This window comes from Mobula hypostoma, chromosome 16 (genome assembly GCF_963921235.1).
Source record: "Mobula hypostoma chromosome 16, sMobHyp1.1, whole genome shotgun sequence".
NCBI classification, from domain to species: domain Eukaryota; kingdom Metazoa; phylum Chordata; class Chondrichthyes; order Myliobatiformes; family Myliobatidae; genus Mobula; species Mobula hypostoma.
This window is the reverse complement of record NC_086112.1, coordinates 36,325,505-36,349,849: the sequence shown is the minus strand read 5'-3', so window position 1 is coordinate 36,349,849 and position 24,345 is coordinate 36,325,505. Positions and strand designations below refer to the sequence as shown.

The following is a 24,345-nucleotide window of genomic DNA, read 5'->3' as shown; positions in this document are numbered from 1 at the left end:
AGGGAGCAATCCCTGTGGAAAGCAGAAAGTGGGAGCTGGGGGGAAGGGAAAGATATGCTTGCTGGTGGGATTCCGTTGGAGATACTGAGAAGTTAAGTGCTGGATGCTGAGGCTGGTGGGTTGGTAGGTGAGGACAACAGGAACCCTATTCTTGGTAGGGTAGCTGGAGGGTGGGGTGAGGGCAGACACATGCGAAGTGGAAGAGATGCGGTCGAGGGTAGCATTGATGGTGGAGGAAGGGAAGCTTCTTCCTTTGATGAAGGAGGACATCTCCTTCATTCTGGAATGAAAAACCTCATCCTGAAAACAGATGCGGTGGAGACAGAGGAACTGAGAGAAGGGGATGGCATTTTTACAAGTAACAGGGTGGGAAGACGTATAGTTCAGGTAGCTGTCAGATTCAGTGGGTTTATAATACATTTACTGTGCTCGGTGCTCTTGGTGTGACCTCCTGTACTTTGGTGAGACTCGACATAGATTGGGAGATTGCTTCGCTGATCATCTACTCTCCATCCGCTAGAACAAGTGGGATCTCCCAGTGGCCACCTATTTTAATTCCACTTCCCATTCCAATATGTCCATACATGGCTTCCTCCACTGTCACGATGAGGCCACACTTAGGTTGGAGGAACAATACCTTATATTCTGTTTGGGTAGCCTCCAACCTAAGGGCCTGAACATCGATTTCTCAAACTTCCAGTAATGGCCCTCCTAACATCCTCCCTCTTCTCCATTTCCCATCCCCTTTTCCCTCTCTCACCTCATCTCCTTGCCCGCCCGTCACCTCCCTCTGGTTCTCCTCTCCCCTTTTTCTTTCTTCCATAGCCTTCTGTCTCTTTCACCAGTCTATTTCCCAACTCTTTACTTCATCCCCCACCCTCCAGGTTTCACCTATCACCTGGTGTTTCTCTTTCCTGTTCTCCCCCCCACCCCACCTTTTAAATCTACTCCTCAGCTTTTTTTCTCCAGTCCTGCTGAAGGGTTTCGGCCCAAAACATCGACTGTTCTTTTTTTCCATGAATGTTGCCTGGCTTGCTGAGTTCCTCCAGCATTTTGTTAATGAAACCTGTTTCGTGGTTGGTTTATTGTTGCATTCCATAGGTTGTAATTCGTTTGCGCAAGCCCCCTTGTGCGGTGCTTCAACACTTCTTAAACAACAATGAAGCCTGCTTTTGTCTGTGTCACTGGATTCATTGAACTGTGTATGCCTGAGTCCCTGCTTCAGCCCATCCGACCCATGAAGGATGTAAAAAGCAAATTTTAGAATGTGTGCAACTTTGGCTTTGGTTTTGTTTCTCACTGCAGTTTAATTGAGTATTGCACAAAATCATGTATCCACATGATCTGTTTCTAAGCAAATATCTCTTATAGTGTAAAGCTCTATAACGAGTCAACCTGTAGCCAGGGAAGTGATGACCCCCTCCTGTTAGACTGTTTGAGGTAACATTTTTAATTCTTTCTTACTTGAATTGAATTTATTTAAATCTTACATCCATCCCACAACGTGAGGGAGTAAAAATCCTTGTGTTATGACTCCATTGCAATGTACAGACGTGTGAATTTACAACTCTGATGGCTTGCAGAAAGGAGCTGTTGGTCGTGGCTTTAATGCGGCAGTACTGTTTGCCAGACGGAAGCAGCTGAAACAGTATATGGCTGGGGTGACTGGTGTCCCTGATGATCTTCCAGGGCTTTTTTTTAAAAAACGCACCTGCTGCTGTAAATATCCTCAATGGATACTTCTCTTCTAATATTTGTATATTTGTGCACTTGTAATGCACCTGTGACACTCTAATTTCTGTTGGGATCAATGAAGTATCTATCTAATCTAATCTATAGCAAAGTTGTTCTTTGTTTTAAGGTACCTATTCAAATGAGGTGCACATCCTAGATGAAACAGATCATCTTACCAGTGGGTAAGGTGAATAGAGGTTTAAATGAGCAGATGTTCTCTCTGGATGAGCTTATAGAATCACCCAGCACATACGACCAATCTTCCCTTCATGCCTGTGCAGCTCTGTACTTTCTCCACTGTTCTATGTTTCCTTTCCCTTTTAAGTTCATGCCTAATTATTGTTTTTTTTAAAGTTACTATTAAATCTGCTTCCACCATCCTTTGAGACAGTGCATTTCAGATTTTAACCTTTATCGCTTTGCTGCTGACACTTTGTCCACTGGCTAATTGGGCACAGTAGGAGAAATTAAACCTGAAAACTTTTCTGGACTCTGCGGTTTAGGATTACCCTGGAAGGTGTACTTGTTCAGAAAGGAATAATCTGGCAGTCTTGCTGAGCCTTTTCTGATTCGGTTTAAGGATTGAGTGAAAGAGTTCATGCCAGAGCAGCCATTAGGTTTACACTAGAATAATTGGATTCAGCACTTTGGTGTTAAGTTCTAACAAAATTAAATGAAAGGTTAAATTTTGAAACCACAGGAAATGATCAAATCACTGATTCGATCATTATCATTGGCTCTGTATGTACAGTACTTAGATCAAACAGTTGCGATAATTACCGCTGTGCTGGCATTGCCCTTTAACTGCTAGCTGCAATGAAGAACAGAATATTATACATCATTCAAGTAAATTTGTAAGTCATACCTGATTTGAGAAGGAGAATTTGATCATTCTGACACAAGTCCATAAACCCTGTTATGCGTTTGGCAAACTCGACTACGTACTGAATTGCATGCGTGACCTGAATTGCACACTGCTGCCATATGACTTCCCTCACCTTTTGAAAGAGAAAAAAGATACAGTAATGGAGAAGAGAAACAAAATTGCACAGAATATTTTACATGTGTCAGAAACATTTGCCAAATGGAGCAAAGGCAGCTGGAGCAAAATACAGAAGAGAGAGAGAGAGTTGGGTTATTGCTCCTGAACGGTGCCTTGGTTTTGCTAAGAGTCCTAGGAGATGTTTAGAGAGAATGGGCAGTTAAAATGTGGCTTAAATTATATCAATAGCAACTTCTAACCATTGATTTCTCTATTTATCTATTTTCTGTGACATTTCCTTCCTTGGCTTCTAGATTTTCTTGCTATTTCTTTTAAGACCTTCTTAAAGCCAGACTAAAATTAAATTTATCTTTGCTGTTTATTACTTTAAATCAATTACTCCTGTGTGACAGGAATGACCAGAAATAATAATTAACCTTCAGATTATACTTGTCATTTATTTTCAAAAAGCAAGAAAAAAACAAAAAGCAAAACAAAGGAAAACATCTGTGACAAACATCAGTGATTAACAGGGTTTCCCAGTCCTCACACATTTGGCACCATGACCATTAGCTTCGTTCAGTTTTGCTTGGTCTTCATCCTATTGCAGACATTTCCATGGTTTTCTCCATCTCCTTCACGTACTGTAACTTCTCTGCAACTTAAATATATTCACATTCTGATGGTTCTGATACATGGTCAGTTTTCTGAAATATGACTCCATATTTTCCTCTCCTTAGAGGACCTGCTGTCCTCTACTCTGCTGACCTACTTTGTTATTTCTGCTCATTTTGGTAAAGTATTATCATATAAACACACACACTTTTATGCAGTTCCTATATTTTTTTGCTTCAAATTTGCATCTTGAATATACTTTTGGAGCAAACAACATACAAAATAATTTCTCTTCAAATATTTTAATTACAATTTATTTTTTTTACACAGTGGGCTGCATATGCTTTATCTGCCAGTCCATCTGCTATTTAATTCCTTTCAATAATATAGCAGTCTTACACTATAAGTCATAAACTTTTACCACAGATGTTTAACTGAATTATTTCAAGTGAACTTGACAAATTGCACAAAATCACCATGAACCCACCATAGTCAGGCAAGAGTGAGTTCAGAATTAAGTAAGTGATCATTGTCATTTTTCATACCTCAGTACACTACCAAAAATCATTATTGTCCATCTATAAGCAGAAAAGCCTTGCATTTACATTAGTGATGAAGGAACAATGATCATTGATGATCTTGGAGAAAAACGCTCTCAAAGATAATATGATTTCTGCACTGAAGATTCCCCATTTCCTGCCTTTGCTGCTGTTCTTTGTAAGTTCCAGGATGGGCAACCAATCCCATTATAGATTCACAGATGACAAGGAAGAAAATGCACAATTCTTAACTCCAAATAAGGATTGGAGTATATATCTGTGAATATCAGAAGACCAAATCAAGTCTTGAAATAAAATCAAATTAAAATTTCTTGCTTTGAAATATTTGTGAAGGTAATTACAGCACTTGTGTATATAATTTAAACATCAGACCCAGTAATTATCACTTAGTATGTTATTATAAATTCACAATCATCATGCAATCAACTATATGATTTTCAGCATACTTTGTAGCAGGACTAGTTTGTAAGCAACATATCAATTTAAGTATTTTTCCTCTATATTGTCAGAAAAGGATGAAAATTACAGATCCTGTAGTGATGCATTATGGTGTTGACTTTGGGATTCTGGTGTTAAAAATTCAAGCACAGATTTCCCAAAGTTTCTGTCAATTTCATTGCATAATGATGGTGAAAATCAGTAGTTTCACTGCCTTACCAATGTGAAAACATGGGTGAACATTCTGGATTGCACACCAAGGTCTCATGGTACTCTATGTTAGCAACATTCATTCCTGGAAATGTTAGAGTGTCATAATGCATGTAACATTTGAGACAAATGCACCAGAGATGTAAAGCAAAAGAAGACAGGACCAGCAAGAGCCATAAGCATAGAACCTGAAGCTCCAACCCCAACATGAGAGGAACTATAGGTAAAGAAGAGTGAACTGAAGCATGCAGTTTGCATTAGGGCACACCTAACTGTGTCTTCAAGCAAAGGATGATCTTCCTCAATTCCTCAACATGTAAGATTCAAAAGGTTTAATGTGCTACTTTAGGTAGTGGCAGACATTTGGAACTTGCTATCAACAGAACCTGGTGCTCGTGCATCACCACAAGATGTCAACGTCACCACCACCCTCAGCTTCTTCTGGATCTTTGCTGGGGTCATTTGCAGGAACTCACAATGAGCCATGCATAAATGGGCATGGCTGAAGGCTGACACCTAGACTGCAAATCTGGTCATTCTTACAAATCTGCTGTAGTGGCACCAGGCAATAATGAAAAAACACTTAGATTTTCAGTGCTGCCTTCCCATTGAAACAGGGTGCCATGTCTGTGACATTGTACAGCTAGTACCACCACAGATTTCCTGCACTGTGAGGGCATCCCCCAGCTATTCCAACTTATTGTGGTGCATGAGTCACAATTACTTACTTCGCTGATTTCATCTAAACTGGTCCATGGTCTGAGGAATTATCTCCTCTGAGGAAACATTGTCTTGCACTAAATCCTACCTGGGTTTGAAGGCACTGAGTGAGCTTAAGGGCAGAAAGTAGAAACGCCAATGTAACAATGTTGTAAGTAATCATTATGACTATGATCTTGTCTCCGTTATTGCTGATATCATTAATATGAGTGCATGGTGTTTGCCACATGTAGGATAATACATAATTCTGAGTCAAGGTAGCTATGAGGAAAATATATTCTGATCTCTGATAGTCAAACATGGAAAGACTCCATTAATCTCTACTACCTCAACCTCTGTTAAGTGTGTAGAGGGCCATCTCTAGTTCCCTTCCCCATCCTCCAGTTCTGCATTCCCTTCTCTTGCAAGGAAGGAAGGAAAAAACTAATGAGTGACAGAATTGGTCTGCGGATGGTGTTGGCTGAGACTGACGCCAGAGACGTGGCATAAGTGAAGAAGAATGTCGGTGGAAGTGGTGGCTGGACTGATGGGGATGTGAAAAAGGATTAATACACATGCAACATAGATTAGAAGAATTTGGTGCATGCAATGAAGTGCCAGAAAAGGCAGAGTACGGAGGTAGAGGCATCATTTTATAGGTGACTGTATCACCATACTTGCTCTTCTTAGGATATTAAACCTTTTCCAATATTGTATCCATGAATCATCCTTTGTTCTAGCCGTGACACTGTGCAACTACTGCAACCTGGCCTCTTTGTTTGACCAGCAGGCTGCTTCCTTCTACCAGTAAAGAAGGGTATTTCCTTAGCTGGCCTAATAGATCCCAATATCTCAACTGGGGAAAGGGCAGCTACTTTTCTGGCTCTCAAAGCCACGTCACCAGGAGCAGCAGCTTCTCATTTCCTCTCAAGTTAGTGTTACTTTGGAATGCCAGTTAAACTCTGGAGTCGAAATTGAGACATGAGCTATCATCGCTCCCAATCCTATCAGCTGATCACAAAACATGGAACTGATGTGAACACAGTGGGTGAGTTAGAACATCGTCGATAGATGTGCATCACTGTATTTGCAGATTTTCTGCAAACTATTAGAAACCCCTTCCTCCCCCAGCATTCAGATATTAGAATACCAGCCTTATGTGGTTCTTTCAACATATCATTACCAACATCATTATAATGTGCTACCTTCTTGCTGATACAACTGTTGGTGTCCATCTTGTGCACTCTTTGAATGCTTTTTATCTGAGCAGAAAAGTAAATGTTCTCTGAAGACTATGGTTACCTTGTTTTGGTAAACTTTAATTTCTTCATATGTATGCGTCTGCCATGCCAACTGCTGAAGTTCCTCCACCGTATATTGACACGTTTCCAAGTGGGACTTAATAATATTCTGTGCGATACGATCTGAGGAATCACAGTATATAAAATCAAGAAATAAGTTAATTGATACACATATATGTAAATTCCACCACCACATTAAAATCTTGAGTTGGCATATTGATAGTATTTGCGTTTTAATATTTTAATGATGAAGGAATATATCAGACTCAGCAGTGGTGCTCCATTTAGATCCACTTAGACCTGAACATATACAGCTAAAGGATAAGCAAAACTATTAGCTTCCTAAACTTTGTTTTCTTCTGCATAATCTTGACTGAATCCATTTACCGCGATGCTATTTCTCACAAGTTTTGCTCTCCTCCATAACAAATCTAGATAGTTTACCTTTGGTTCATATTTATGCAATTTAATTGTTTTCTTTTATTATTTACTTTATATATCTGTTATTTTCAATAAAAAGATTCTGCACAACTTCTTCCTTCTAATTTCTCTATTATTCATGTTTCCACTCTGTTACTTGAAAAAGTTGCTTCAAACTGCAAAATTATTTTAAAAGCAATGAGGCCATTGTTCATATTATCTCTGAAGTAGCTGGCAGCATGGGGTGTGACTCCCTTTTGGATACATTAAACGTAAGATGGTACCAACAAGAAATGATGTTTGAAAAGTGTTAACCTTCAATGCCTGATCAATGTAGTGTGGAAAATCAGGGTCTACAGCTTCATGATACAGCATCACTCCTCTCTGTGAGATCAATCTGCACTGGCTGTCTCTCTGTTGGTGCGGAAAACATACTTTACATATTCCTTGTACTGTTTCAGGCTATGTTCAAAAATGCATCTGTATTTTGGTGTTTGCATACTTACCAACTTTTATACTGAATGAAAATAACCAACTTTAAATTTCATTGTAGGTATTTAAAAGGAAGTTCGTTGAGCTTAGCATGTAAAAAAGATAGAATGGCAGCTAGTATTCTGTGGTGATATGGCAAAGAAGAAAATGGAAGTTACAATTGCTTTTTTGTGCAGTTACATAGACAGGCTATGATGAAACAATGCTGTAAGTGCAATTAATAACTCAGTTACATTATCAAATCAGTGAAACTATTGTACTTAATTAACTTTTATAGTTTTCATTTTCCTTCAAGAAAATGCATGCATACATAAGAAAGGCTAATTAAAATAATGTGGAGGCTATAAATTTTAATTTCATCCATCCTGAGTTCTGAGCCACATGTGCACTGAGCACACTTTCTATTTGACCTTGCTCAGCTATAAATGGACAGAACTGTAATCTGATGATGCAGAGCTTTTCATTCCTGAGTTGGCATGTTATATAACCATCTCCAAATGCTGTGAGAATATTGACTGGGTAAGTGAAGTGGTAGGATGTAGCTCCAATTTTTGCAGTCTGACTGTTGATGGTATACCATTTCTCTGTGTTGATTTTAAAGTGAAATGTCGTAGCCAATCTACCAATGATCTCAGGCGTACACCTAGCAAATTGATAGTCAAGTGAAAGGAAATGCTATTCTATTCATTCCACAGAAGAACCTTTCTTAAGAACAGTTCATGTTAAGTGCAGGTTTCCGGTCCGCACCCTGTTCTCAACTGAGCCGTTGATTGTTGCTCTTTTTGCTAAGATCTAGGCAATTTAACTACACGATACTCAAGCTATTCAAAAATCAGTCATTCCAACAATGCCTTGTGAATGAATAAAGGGTTTCAAACCTGTTTCTGTAAGAACAATCTCCTGTTCCAAAGCACAAGTTGTCTTGTTATTGACAAGGCTGGATTCTATACGCTGGAATGAGGTGTTTTCAGTTGAGTTGGGTTTTCCCAAATACACTTTGTGATTTGCTAAAGCCTTTAAAGGAGAAGTAGATTGGTCTCAGCGAGACTTGCTCGTGGGTGTAGCCAGCCCAATCCCAGTTCTTCCTTGAGCAACTCAGTTCTGCACAAAGGCTCTCAGACTGGGATACTTGGCCTTGCATTCGCACGCACAGAGACACTCAATTTTTTCTTTACCAATACTGTTATGTGAGATGGATGTATCTTGCAAAGGCTTAAATGTCAATTTAGTGCTTAAGAAACAGACATGTGCCAAAGTTCTACACCCTAGTGTCCTCAATGAACATTATCAATTATAGAGTGATCTGTCATTTTGGTTTTATAGAATGATCTGTGTACATATTGGTGCTGTTTTTATAAGGATGTAATATAGGAGTAGAAGTACCCCATTTGGCTCCTAAAACCTGCTAGTCATTCATTGAGATCGTGGCTCATCTGACATTTGATCTCTTCCTTGACTCCATAACTAAGAATACGTTATGGTTGTATTTTTATGATAATGGCTATAATATGAAATATTGCTCTGGAACAGTTATGTACATCAGGGGATGGGAGAAACACTACAAAAGAAACAGCAGATCACTTTTTGCTTCCTTCATGTAGAGAACTTCCAACACATTCAAGAGTCACTAAGGAGGTCATCAATATTATTATACTTAAGTTTCGTAAATGAAATTTCTAACAATTGACAATTATTATTAGAACTACAAATGTAAAAGGAATTATTCTGTTAAATGAAAGTTGCCAGTAAATCCAAATAAACCACTGTTAAGTTCAGTGAAAGATAAATTTAAAAATAATTAAAGGATTTGGAACTGCTCTCAGTGATGCATAGCATGAGTTCACAAATTGCCTGGGCTCCATCTTAGCTAATTAAAATGGAGAGAGTCAACATAAAGATAGAAAAGTTAAACAGCTAATTGTTAGTACCATACAAGTTCTGAGAAAAACTGAAACAGGAACTCAAAAGATATAAATTGCAGATTCTAATCTATTTTATTGAATTGTGTATTTTCTATTGTGCAAATTCCTCGATACTGGCCAATAACCATTGGATTATCTGAGTGATGGGAACATTATACAGCAACAGCAGTAGGTCACAGGGGTCACACAACTTCCTGAGCTTTCTCTACCTTTCAGTATATGCAGTTCACTCTTCCACCCAAAGTTTCACTTGATTCGTCCAAACTACAAAACTCTTAGTCTTCACCCACAGTTAACTGAATTCATTAACCAGTACAGAGATCCACAACATTCTTGTGATGAAATCCATACTGATCTCAGTCCAAAATTATCAATATTTTATTCTTCAACCACAATCTCATTTCTGGACTCTTCAGTCAAGAAATCAGCCTCTTTTACGTAAGCAGTGAGTGCAGTAATGTACAGTATCCTGACTAGTTGCATAATGGTCTGGTATGGCAATTTGAATGTACGGGAAAGTAAGAAGCTGCAGAGAGTAGTGACTTCAGCCCAGTACATCATAAACACATCTTTCCCCACCATTGATAGTATCTACATGAGGTAGTGACAAGTGAAGTTTATTGTCATTTAACTACACACATGTACTGTATATAATGTATATAGAAACAAGACAACGTTTCTCTGAACCATGGTGTATGAAGGTAAGGATAACATCTACAGATGAATCACACAGAAATAACAAATTAAAGTGCATCAATATTAAATATTAGAAGGTATGGAACAGGTTAACCAGTGACACTTTAAATATGATGCAACAGGGAGTTCAGAAGCCTAATGGCTTGAGGGAAGAAACTGTTTCTCATCCTGACTGTTCTTGTTTTTATGCTTCGTGGTCTCCTGCCTGATGGTAGAAAGTCAAAGAGGATGCTGGATGGATGGGTGGGATCCTACTATAACACTAAGGGCTCTGCGTTTGCAGCACTCCTGATGGATGGTAGGGAGACCCCTATGATCCTTCCAGCTGTTCTCCCAGTTCCTTGTAGGGACTTCAGGTCTGATGCTTGACTGCCCCCATACCAGATGGAGATGCAACTTGTCAGGATCTCTCAATGGTGCTCCTGTAAAACACAGTTAAAATGGAGGCATGGGAACCTTGCTAGTCTCATTCTTCTTAGAAAGTGGAGGCGCTGCTGTGCCAGTTTGTTCAGGGAGGTAATATTCAAGGACCAGGTGAGGTCATCTGTGATGTGAACTCCCCAGGAACTTGGTGCACTTCACTCTCTCTACGGAGGAGCTAGATCCATCAACAATCCCCACCATGCCATCTTTTCACAGTTTCCATCAGACATGAGGTAACAAAGCTTGAAGTTCCACACCACCAGGTATTAGAACAACTACTTTCCTCCTTGTACAAACCTGCACAGCCCTAATCACTACCACAGTATCGCAACACTGACCACTTTGATCACTCTGCACTACAATGGGCTTTTTCTATTCTTGTTCTGTGTTCTCTCTGGTAAAAAAAATGTATTATTTACGTTTAATTAATATTTTCCTGTGAATGCTGCTTATCCAATGCTAGGTGTCTGTGAGACTGCTCCAAATACATAAGGTTTTCATTGTACCTGCGTATACAGGTACTGTTCATTTGACAATTAACCCAACTTTGACGCTGACTTTCAGCCAAGGCTTTCTTTCCTTTACTAAGCTTATTCATACTGATGAATACGCAAACTGACCACTAATGGAAAAAGCATTATTTAATTTTAGACGCCTCAGTATTGTGGGATTCACAATAGGATTAAGTAAAGGCATTTCCATGTTGCCAGAAACAATTGCCTTCACAAAGATACATTTCTCTTGAATATGATGAAATATTGACTGCTTATTCCCCTCCCTTGATGCTGCCTAAACTGCTGAGTTTTATAGGAAATACTGAAAGTACATCCACTGCTTAAGAGCATTGAAGCTGCTAACACATATCCCCACTTGGAAATCAAACAGTAAAACATTTCAGGCACAATACTGGTAATAGTTCTGTTATAACCACTTCCACTTTTTCTGCCAACACCTTTTGTTACTGTCTCACCAACCCCCTTTGCCTTTGAACTGTCATCACATTTTTTTTACACATTGATCAGTTCTACCTTCCAAATGATCGGAGGCTGTTATTTTGTTCGTTCTTCTCCGCTGAGTATTTGCCATACTTCATGCTCTTTCTGCTTACATATTGCTAAATTCCTGATCTTCCTTCTCTCACTTTCTCTTTTCCCTCACCGTCTCCCCCTCTTCTAATCCTGGACGCACTTCTGCTGAACGTTCACCTTATACTGTGGTAGTTGTACTCAGGTTGAATTAACAGGCTATCCAGAAGCTTCAGCGTATAAACGGATATGAGCCCAGTCACAAGTGTGCAGACGGCTGACAGATTCTTAAAAAAAAGGGGCAATGCACAACTTTCATAATTTATTATTGTGCATTTTCTGTGACTGATCTTTTTAGCGATCAAAGTTTAGATTAGTTGAATAAGCTTGAGGGTAGGGAACCTTTTAGAACTCAGCAAAGGGTCAAGAAATCGATTATTAAAAAAAAAGTGTAAGATAGAATATAAGGAAATACCACCAAGAAACATGAACACCAAAAACAGAAGAACAATTAACTTTCTGTAGGTAGGTCATTTAACTTCGATTGATATCATAGCTTAGTCTGCCACAGACGGACACAGAAATCTCCAGTTCCTAAAATGTGTGACAAGTACGTGTAGCAAATATGGAAGTTTGCATCAGTTTGTGCAAGTGCTGGAGGGAAAAAAATTCTATCTTGAGATGCCATGCTGAATAGAATTAGCCTCGCTTGTCAAATTGTGCATAAAGGCCTTTTCTCCATTGGGATATTCTCGCAGGGGATTTGTGAAGCCTGCAAATTCCAGCTTCCAAACATTAATAAATAAAAATGGACTAATGTGGCCTCCTCCTTACATTGACTGCCTTACCTTCTAAGAGTGCATCAATATTATACACCTCTATCCTTTCTGGTTTAAGTTAAAGCTGGGCAGTCTAGAGCTACATTTAACAATTTCGAAACTTTCACCATCCTACCCATGCTGATCCAACTGCCTTTGAGGTTTTGACCTTTGCATGTTAATGAACAAGACAACATGAAGGCACACTATTCTGTGCAGGAAACAGAAAATAGTTTAGCTTGTTTTTGTGAATAAAAATACCACAACATTTGAACAGCGAGAACAATGGATCTACCAGAGTGATAAAAATACAATTATCTATGATATCTGAAACCTTAGAGGTTGGATTATGTTTTAACCTTTGTTTGACTAGAGGTAACACAATATCCTTCAAACCCCTCCAGGATAGTTGTTATTCTCAGAATATATACAGTCAGGTTTTCCTGGGAGTGGGTTCAACTTGTTTTTGGTGCTTTACATACCAAACAAGAATGCCATTGGAATTGATACTCGGGGATGTTGATGTCCAACCTAAAAGATTTTGATGCAACTACAGTTGTTTCAGCATGAGTCTACAGCTGATTACAAGGATATATGGTTAACCTGTGCAGGATGAATCAATAATGTCTTGTTCAATGTTCCCAACTGAATCAATGTGATGAACTACAAAGACCTTCCATCCTAATCTGAGGTAACTATAAGATTCTATTTAGCGGATAAGATTTAGCTACAGATAAATCTGAGCCAGTCATAAGATTATTTATTATGTAACACTGGCTGAAAGGCTGAACAGCTCCTGCAACAATCTCCTCTCCACAGCACTCTAGATATATCATTGCCTTCCAATGTCACGACTGTCTGATTAACGATCAGAGTCTATATAAAACCTGACATCCTTTGTTTAAGGATTTTAGTATGATTTATGGAGGCTGCTCTCTATAGGCGTTGCTAAATTGTATCTCAGGTACATGTGGATGAGAACCATTGTAACAGGCAACAAATCATATGCTACCATATTCTTGTCTGGATTGATCCTGATATTCCTGGAAATATTTGCATTTGACTAACCCTTATGCCAATGTTGTTAAAAATAAGCAGGTTCACCGTTTAACACAGGCGTTTCATCCTCAAATAGTTGTCCAGGTCAGCCATAACCTGCATCTGTTCTGGTAATATGTCACGAGAGCTAAGCTCTTCATGATTCAGTACTTGCCCAGTGTTCAATACACTCTGATTGACAGTGAGGTGAATTTGGAAACTGGCATCATGTGGCATTTGGGCCTGGCGTTTGTTTATTTGGCTGGAAAGGAGGCAGTGCTCCAGCAGAGGCTCTGAATAAACAAAACTGAACACATCTTTTCCACTAGAGGCTGTAGGCAGTTTTATGAAGCCCAAATAAGCAGCTAAAACCCACAGCTGGTGATGGCCCAAAATTAAAGCATCCTAATTATTAAGACAAAGCCCATTCTACCTATCAATGCTTGAGAACCTCCATGCCACAGGCTCCAGCATTTAATACTGGCACAACAACAACATCAGCAACTTTAATTTATAAAAACCTGGCATACCCATATACTGCATATTGAATTCAACCATTTCAAGTAGTCACCATTTTTTCTCTCCATAGATATAATCATGTCTTTCAGTTTCAATATTTTTTTTCTCTTACTGCCAGCTACTTTAATAAATGCGGTTCCACCCTGTCACATTTTCTCTGTTCAGTCCATGAACCAACCCACCCCTGACCCACCCACCTCTACAAGTTAAAACATGCTTTTGTATACACATTCCCAGCCCTTATGGAGAGTTACTAACCTGAAATGTTTCTGCTTTTCTCCCTTCTGCTGCTTGAACTGTGTAAATGCTTCCAACCTTTTCAATTTTTGTGACACAAATTATTTCTCTATTTTCCCCTATTTCCCAGTATAACTTTTCTTTCTTAAGCCAGCAGGGACCAGCAATGTCTTCTGCTAACTATCTTTTTTTTTCCATATCTACTATCTGCTTTAATACTTCTTGCTACTTGTTTCATATTTTATGTTCCCTTTGCTCAATTTGTACTTTTCTTTTCCCCATCAATGTCTTGGTTCTCCCTTGGTGCATTCAAACATTTTCCCAACCCTCAGGCATTGAGTTTTACTGCACAATCGTACACCTATTCCCGTAAGGTTACAATCCCCTTCATAGCTGTGGGTTGACCACGTTTGCTGTGCTAATTCTTTACATGGTACCTGTTTTACTGTCATACTTCCAATGTGTTTTCTACCGTAGCTACCTCACGACTCATGCCTTCATTATTCAGACTTACTTTACTTATTATGACACAAAAGGAGTCTATTCAGTCCATCAGTTCCATGTTGACTCTCAACAGAGCAAACATTTCTTTCCAGGCCTGCAACTTATTCTCAGATCCCAAATATCTTTAAGTCTATACTGGGGAAGGGGTGTGCAGGGATAACTTTACAGTATTTTGCCACACAGTCACAGAGGGTACACTGTAGTTCCAGACTTGTGTCACTGGATTTGAGGCCCCTGTAACTACCTGTTCATTAATGCACCCTTTCCAATTACACGATGCTATATTTAAGATTTGCTGCTCTCACTGATTCCCATCACCCTGAGCTAGCAAGCTATCTCCTATACTCAGCATGAATTCATTTCCATACTATTACTGCAAATTCAGTTTGATCAGTCCACAAAGAGATTAAAGTACCCCATGTTTAGTGCATTGCACGTGCCTCTAACTTTCAGATTTATACAATGCTACCACTGTTTGGGGCTGTCATACAACTTCCTCTGGAGCTTTTCCTGGGCCTTGCTTTTACTTAGCTCCACCCACACTAATTCTATCATTTGATGTTCTGAGCTAAGATTGTTCCTCCTACTGCTTTCAATATGAATCCTACCTAACCACCTTCTCTATTTTGACCACATCTTCAAAAAAAAATTAAAAAAAATCTAATTCACAACCCTGGTCACTTCGTAGACAATTTTCTATAATTGCTGCGAGATCAGACCCATATATAATTGAATACTGTGGTACATTCCAGGAAGAGTTTCAATTTTGTTTGTAGTGCTCCTTATTAGATGTATGAATGCATGTCACTCTTCCACAGACTGCCTATTTTTATTCAGAGATACGGCATGGTAAGCTGTATCCTGGTAAGCCCACACCACCCAATTACACCCACGTTACCAATTAACCTGCAAACCTTTGGAATGTGAGAGAAAACTGGAGCACCTGGAGGAAACCCACGTGGTCACAGTGAGAATGTGCACAGTCTTTACAGACAGCAGAAGAATTTAATGCTTCATTGGCGCTGTAATAAGTAGTGTTACACTAAGCACTATGGCACCATTACCCATCACTGGTCACCTTTGCACTTTTGATGGTCAGCATCAGAGTCATAGAATATTGCAGCACAGAAACAGGACCTTCAGCCCATCTATTCCATGCTGAACCATTAAACTGCCTATTCCCATCAATCTGCACCTGGACCATAGCCCTCCATACCTCTCCTATCCCAATGTCTCTTAAATGTTAAAATCAAACACTCATCCACCACTTCTACTGTCAGCTCATTCCACACTCTCACTCTCCTCTTAGAGAAGAATTTCCCCCTCAAGTTCCCCTTAAACATTTCACCTTTCACCTTTAACCCATGACCTCTAGTTGTAGTCTTACCCATCCTCAGTGGAAAAAGCCGGATTTACATTTACCCTATCCATACCCCTCATAATTTTGTATACCTTTATCACATCTCTCCTCTGTCTCCTATGCTCCAAGGAATAAAGTCCTAACTTATTCAATCTTTCCCTGCAACTCAGGTCTTCAAGTTCCGGCAACATCCTTGTACACTTTCTCTGCACTTTTTCAATATTATTACTATCTTTCCTGTAGGTAAGTGAATAGAACTCCACACAATTCTCCGAGTTAGGCTTAATCAATGTCTTATACAACTTCAACATAATATCTCACCTATTGTACTCAATACTTTGACTTATGAAGGCCAATGTGCTAAGTGCTCTCTTTATGACCTGATGTCCAAGAGGCAACCATCTACCATCATTCTCTGGCTTCTCCCACAAAGCCAATGTCTAATCCAATTCAGTACCTCATCTTGAATGTCATGTGCCTAAACCTTCTTAACCAACCCATGCAGGACCTTTTCAAAGGCCTTGCTAAAGACCATGTAGACAATATCCACCACCTTGCCTTCTTCAGCTTTCCTGATAACTTTCTTGAAAAGCTCCTTAAGACATGACCTACCTTGCACATAGCCTGAAATGTCGACTGTACTCTTTTCCATAGATACTGCCTGGCCTGCTGAGTTCCTCCAGCATTTTGTGTGTGTTGCTTGGATTTCCAGCTCTGCAGATTTTCTCTTGTTTGTGATTGGATGCACAAAGTCATGTTGACTATCCCTAATCAGTCGCTGCGTGTTTGAATACTTATATATCCCGTCCCTTAGCATACTTGCCACTACTAATGTCAGCCTTACTGGCCTATAATTTCCTGGTTTATTCTTAGAGCCTTTCTGAAACACCCAGCAACATCAGCCTCTACAGCCTCTGACACCTCACACCAGTTGCAATGGACATTTTAAGTATATCTGCTAGGGCCCCTGCACCTTCTGCACTCATCTCCCACAAGGTCCAAGGGAACACTTTGTCACGCCCTGGGGATTTATCCACCCTAATTTGCCTCAAACCAGCAAACACTTCTTCCTCTGTAATCTGTATATGGTCCATGACCTATCTGCTGTTTTGCCTCACTTCTACAGACTTTGTGTCTGTCTCCTGAGTAAATACAGATGCAAAATATCAATTTACGATCTCCCCATATCCTTTGGTTCCATGCATAGATAACCAGGATTATATTCAAGAGGACTAATTTTGTCCCTTGCCATCGTTTTGCTCTTAATATATCATGGAAGCCCACTGGGATTCTCTTTCAGGTTGTCTGCTAGAGCAACCTTATGCTTTCTTTTAGCCCTTCTGATTTCCTCAAGTTTTCTTGTACATTTCCTATACTGCTCAAGTAGTCCATTTGTTCCATTTGTTCCATTTGTTCCTTGTTGCCCATATCTGCTACTTCCTCTTACACCTGCTTTTCAATTGTCTTTTCATTTAAAAAAAAATCCCTCGTCAGAAAGCCAGCAGGATTTTTACCTATTACTGCAATCATTTTATTTGTAAGCCAGTGGCTCCAGACCATTTCAGCTAAACCCCATCCACATGGTTTAGCTCCTGCATTCCCCAGTACTGGTTTCAGTGCCTCAGAAACTAAAATCCAGTTTTCCCACATCAAACTTTGAATGCCATAATCAGTTCTCCTACCTTATTTTAACACCTTTGTGCAAGTGTCTTTGGATGTAATTACCTTTGTGGTTCAGTTTTTAAATTTAGTCTGAAATATTCACATGCCTTCATCAGTATTTCCTTCTTTGCCCTGAATATATCATTCGTTTTCACATGGATCATGACAAATGGATCTTTCCTCTACCATTCATATGCTCTCATACACTGAAATGTTATGCTTAACCATGGCACTTGGCAGGTAACAAAACCTTCACGATTCATGTTCATGACTGTAGAGTTCATTGTAAATAAACAGCCCCCATTAATCTCACAGCTTCACCTACGTCTCATTCATTCCTCCAACTTGAATGATTGATGTAGGTACAGGGCATACCAGCAGTCTCCACCCTGCAGTCCTACCCACATAGTCTGCAACAACCTCATACCTGCTGGGGAAGTGCAAAGGCTGAAACTCCTGGAATGCTACTTTCTGGGTCCCTGTATCTGCTCTGATTATAGCCACAATACCCTGACTATTTGACTGAACAATTCTGCAGATCTTAATCTAAGGTGTGTGACTGTCTCCTGGAACAGTCAGCTGTTCTCCTCCCTCCATGATACACTGCAGTCTCTGAATTTTCAAACTCATCACTTCTCTGCCCAACTTTCTCAAGGTTCTACAGATGTGGGCCGACTTCTACATATTACAGTTGTAAACCATTATCTACCCTTGCATACCGCCGCTAAAAAACAGATTACTTGAATCCATTTAGTTTATATCCACACATAAATCAATATCATTTAGCTATGTACTAAACCCATTATTTGATAAGTGCCACCTCCAAATAAGTTAACGGTACTTGATTTTAATGGTAAATTTTCTTTGAAAAGGAATGTTAACTAAAAGAAAAGTCTTAACTTGGTTGATAAACATAAGCGAACGGTTTGTTGGTTTGTGTGTCTGAAAGCCAAGATCACTTGGCTTCAACAATGTGCTGAAATTAAATTAAATCAATAGCATTGCCGGGACAGTGTTTTTTGAATTAAAAGCATGGGAGAAGTGGCAATTTAATGTGTAACATCTCTCAAGCAGAACCTGAATCACTGTAAGAGGGCATGGCTCTTCAGACTCCAACAGGTCACACTGGAAGCCTGACTGTAAACAATCGGATATGGTGGCTTTTTCAGGCTTGTGAAAGCTTTTTTTTAAATGGCAAATAACAGTCGATACTAACAGTGATGGGATGAATAATAGTTTAGCACAAAATTACATTATTCAGAAACACAAGATGATTTTTCTGGCTGAAGTGTGCTCCAAAACGTACAGTAACCTCGCTATTTTTTCTACACCTAAGATAAGTAAATGATGCTTTGTTTAGTGAAGTAAGACAAAAGTAACAAGTGACGAGCTGTTCATTTGCCATAAGTGAAAACTTATCAATGAAATAAAATTAGAAAGAGGTTATTTTGATGTGCATACTGAGAGTAAATGGCTATTTTGGCAGCAAGAACATCTTGCCAATTTAAATTGGTATCTGTGTAGCAGATGGCTGCCATTATGTACCCAGCAGCTGTCTATGGTATGTGCTTCAAATTCTACCTTAAAGCTCTAACTTTCACTCTTGTACTAGATGTAAACTGCAGTTGTATTTGTACAATACCTTGTGTGGGATAAAATTCTTGAAAACCTCCATGCTTTCTCCACCCATCAACCATAAGACATGGAGCACAACTAGGCCATTCAGCCCATTGAGTCTGGTCTTCCATTCCATCATGGTTGGTCCTGGATCACATTCAAACCCATACACCTGCTTTCTCGTCATATCCTTTGATGCCTTGACAGATCAGGAAATGACCAACTTTTGCGTTAAATATACGCATGGACTTGGCCTCCACCACAGTCTGTGGCAGAGCTAAAAACATTCCTCCTTACCTCTGTTCTAAAGGGTTGCCTCCAATTATGAAGCTATGCCCTTTAGTTCTGGATGCCCCCACCATAGAAAACATCCTCTCCACATCCACCGTCTAGTTCTTCCAGTGTATCTGAGGTGATAAGACATACAGGGTAATGGGTGTTCTCTGACCAAAAATCTGTTAGGCCTGCTCCTGCTGACACGTTCCAGCTTGCACATGCAGGCACCTCCCAGTCTCCACCCAGCTAATAATGAAATATCTTTATTGTCATTGCATAGTACAATTTGTCATGCACCAATATAGTGAAAATGAATTTGCAACTCTTGTACTCAATGCTATAAAACAACAAATAAAATAAATAAACAATAAAATCAAGTCACCAGCCAGTACAGGAATGTCTAGTGCTACAAAAGTGTAACTCAGATGCATGACAGCCATAAAACCAGTATTAAAATTAGCAATATAACAATTTATGGATGATGCTTGATCGATTGGTTCAGAGCAATTATAGCTCTTGGAAAAAAGCTATTTTTCAGTCTGGAAGTGTGGGCATAGAAAATCTTACAACATTTGCCAGATGGAAGTTCAAACAGGTGATTGCATGGGTGTATATTGTCCTTACAGATGCTTGTAGCTTTCCTTGGGCAATGAGAGCTGTAGGTGTTCTCCAGGGCTGGGAGCTGTGTCCCGATGATCTGTGCACTAGAGACGACCCGCTGAGGTGCTCTCCTATCAACCGCTGTACAACTGAGATACCACACAGAGATGCAGTATGTTAAGATGCATCGGTAAAAGGTCACCAGCATCTGTTCAGGTAGACCAGCCTTCTTCAGTGTCCTGAGGAAAAGCAAGCATTGCTGTGCTTTCTTAACTATTGTTGTGGTGTTAGTGGACCATGTAAGGTCTTCTGAGATGTGTATTCTCAGAAACCTGAAACTGGACCCTTTCTCCACTACGTCTCCATTAATGTAGACTGGAGCGTACTCGTCATCCTGTGACTTTCCAAAGTTGATAATTAGCTCCTTAGTCTTTGCTGTATTAAGAGACAGGTTGTTCCCCGAGCACCAGCTCACTAAGTTCTGTACCTCTGCTCTGTACACTGATTCGTCTCTGTTGGAGATCAACCTGATCACTGTTGTGTCGTCTGTGAATTTGACGATGGTATTGGTGTTAAATGCAGGTACACAGTCGTAAGTGAATAGAGTATAGGACTCAATACACAACCTTGTGGTGTACCAGTGTCCAGGATAGTAGTGGAGGACAGGTGAGGGCCCAGTCTCCCTGCCTGTGAACGCTCTGACAAGAAATTCAGCACCCAGTTGCAGAGTGATGAGCTGAGGCCTAGCTGGTGGAGTTCGGAGATGAGCTTGCTGGGGATGACGGTATTAGAAGCAGAGCTTAATAAGATTCACCAGCTGCTCATTCCAGACTCATTACCTGCAGCCTATTTAACTCCAGTTCTCAGCCACAGTTCTTGTTCACTTATCAAACCAGCTGACCTCAACCAGTTGCTCCGAGACTTCACTCTCCCTGACTAAATTTTACCTTCATGCATAATGTGTTTAGTTTCTGTTCTCTCTTGTTTTGTTATTTTCAGGTCTATTATTAAAGTTATTGTTTACTGCTAAATCGTCTCCTCTGCTCTGCTTTTGGGACAAACCACACCTACATTGGCTGATGGGGGAAACAGAGGCTTCCCTGATCTGGACTGACCACCAAAACCTCATATCCATACAACAGACCTGCCAACGCAACCCGCATCAGACTCACTGGGCCCTCTTCAGCCAACAATTCAACTTCACCACCTCCTCTGACTGGTTTCAAGAACACAAAGGCGAGCAAAGGCCCTGCCATGACAGTTCGACCCAGCTGAAATGGAGACTGACCCTCAGCCCATCATTCCATTTTCTCAGATCCTCTGGAACCTTTAATCGTCAGGAGCCTTGGGAACCAAATTAGTCAGGCCCTACAGCATAACATTGCTTCGGCTGACACACCTGACAACTGCATGTACGTACCAGAGGCCATGCACTCTGACTCACTTGTCACTCCTCTCCGGCCATCCAGGTGCATGACGGACTCTGGATTTGTTCAATGCTGGTCCTGGTGGCCTAACAGGATTGCAAATGTACATCAGTTCGCCGCTGCCTGCCCTCATTGTGCCCGCTTCTGTGGCCCCTGCCAGTCTCTCCGCACCTGTGTTCCTACATCACCATGGATTCCATCACATTTTTGCTATTTACCGATGGGGCCATGGTGATCAAGGCAACCCACTTCATTGCCCTCCCCAAGCACCTGTCAGTCGCTGAGATGGCGGACCTGGTTCTTCAACATGTAGTTCACCTCCATGGCTTCCCTCAAGACATTATGTCAGACCAGGGCCCAGAGTCCACCTCCTACTTCTGGTGAGCCTTCTGCTCCCTCCTCCGCAGCTCAGTGATTTTGTCCTCTGGTTTTCATCATCCACACACCAATGGTCAATCAGAAATGAGCCGATCAGCAAGTGGAGAAGTTTCTACGTCGCTTTGCTGCCTCTAACCTTTCAACGTGGAAGAAGTATCTGCTCTGTGCTGATCTGGCCAGCAATCTGCACCCCCCCACCCCCGACACAGGTATAACACCCCTTGAAATGCTTCATGGCTACCAACCCCCGTTGTACCCCAAGGGGGAGCCCACAGTGGAAACCCCATCTGCCTGGGTCCTCATTCCCACTACTGGAATGCTTGGAGGAGGCCATGGAGTGCCATCTTAGCTGACAATTGCGCCTACTGACCCCAAGTCAATCACTGTCGGCGCCCAGCCAGACTACTCTGGTCTGGGAAACATGTCTGGCTATCTACCCGAGATTGCTAAATCCCGCAAACTCTCACCCGATTCAATGGTCCCTTTAAGATCACCCCTCACATCAATCCAGTCACTTACCTCCAGCTGCCACCATCCCTCAGGATCACACCCACCTTGCATGTATTCTGCCTCAGGCCTGACAGCTATGGACTACCCTCTATGGTCGACGGTGGTCCAGAGTATGTACACGGTTGGCCGATTGATGAATTCATGCTGGCGTGGATGGTGTGTGCAGTACTTGAGCGACTGGGAAGGGTACTGCCCAGAAGAGATGTCTTGGTGCCATTCAGTTAAATCTTGGATCCATCTCTCATCGATGAGGTCCATCAGACCCATCCGGATCGTCCTGGGCTATTAGGAGTCTGCTGTAGTCGGGGAGGGGGGTTAGTCCTGTCAGACCTGCTTCTGCTGACAGCTCCAACGTTGCACAAGCAGGCACAACCCAGCTAAAAGATTCACCTGTTGCTTGTTCCATACTCATCACCTGCATCCTTTTTAACCCCAGTTCTCATCCATAGTCCTTGTTCACTCATTAAACCAGCCGGCCTCAACCGGTTGCTTCTCTCTTTCACTTTCCCTGCCGAATGTTTGCTTGATGCCTGCTGAGTTTAGTTTCTGTTCTCTCTTACTTTGTGGCCCCTCGTGGCTTGTTATGTATTGTAATTAATCATTAAAGTTATTGTTTACTGCTAAGTCATATCCACTGCTCTGTTTTTGGGCCAGTCTGTACATTTCCTGACAAGTGATATAGCACAGGGATTGATGTTGGGTCTTTTTTTTTTTTAAAAATGACAAGAATGAGAATGTAGGAGGCATGATTACAATATGATTGAGTTCAACTTGAAATTTGAAAGGGAGAAAGTAAAGTCTGACATAGCAGTATTTCAGTGGAGTAAAGGAAGCTACAGTGGTATGAGAGAGGAGTTGGCCAAGGTAACTTGGAAGGAGATGCTGGCATGGTTGACAGCAGAGCAGCAATGGCTTGAGTTTCTGGGGAAAATGAGGATGCTGCAGGATAGATGTATTCCAAAATCAAAGAAATACTCAAATGGCAAAATAGTACAACCATAGCTGACAAGGGAAGTCAAAGCTAATGTAAAAGCAAAAGAGAGGGCATACAATAAAGTAAAAATTAGCAGGAAGATAGAGGATTGGGATGCTTTTAAAAACCTACAGAAGCCAACTAAAAGTATCATTAAGAGGAAAAAGATGAAATATAAAAGCAAGCTAGCAAGCAATATCAAGGTGTATAGTAAAAACTCTTTCAAGTATATAAAAAAAGAGATGAGAGTGGATATAGGACCGCTAGACAATGAGGCTAGAGAAATAATAGCAGGGGACAAGGTGATGGCAGATGAATTAAATGGTATTTTGCATCAGTCTTCACTGTGGAAGACACTAGCAGTGTGCCAGGTGTCGAAGGATGTGAGGAAAGAGAAGTGAGTGCAGTTACTATTACAAGGGAGAAGGAGCTCAAAAAGCTGAAAGACATAAAGGTACATTAGTCACCCAGACCAGATGAACTGCACCCTAGGGTTCTGGAAGAGGTAGTGTTTGAGATTGTGAAGGCATTAGTAATGATCTTTGAAGAATTGTTGGACTCTGACATGGTTCTGAAGGACGGGAAAATTGCAAATGTCACTCCACACTTTAAGAAAGGATGGAGGCAGCAGAAAGGAAATTATAAACCAGTTAGCCTGAACTGAGTGGTTGGGAAGATGTTGGAGTCAATAGCTAAGTATGAGGTTATGTAATACTTGGTGACACAGAACAAGATAGGACAAAGTCAGTATGGTTTCCTTAAGGGAAAATCTTGCCTGATGAACCTGTTGGAATTCTTTGAGGAGATTACGTAGTGGATGTTGTATATTTGGACTTTCAGGCCTTTGACAAGATGCCACACCTGAGGCTTCTTACCAAGTTAAGAGCCCATGGCAATACAGGAAAGTTA

At 40.7% G+C, this 24,345-nt stretch overlaps 1 protein-coding gene across 1 annotated transcript in view; it reads right to left on the bottom strand.

The window, feature by feature from the left end:
• Positions 1-24,345, bottom strand: part of rorb (RAR-related orphan receptor B) — a 199,862-nt gene that overhangs the window by 10,356 nt on the left and 165,161 nt on the right. Inside the window, exons 5-6 of the mRNA XM_063069177.1 lie at positions 6,541-6,662; positions 2,600-2,732 (exon numbers count right to left, since the gene is read on the bottom strand). Coding sequence (XP_062925247.1) covers positions 2,600-2,732; positions 6,541-6,662 — 255 coding nt within the window. The remainder of the gene's footprint in view (positions 1-2,599; positions 2,733-6,540; positions 6,663-24,345) is intronic.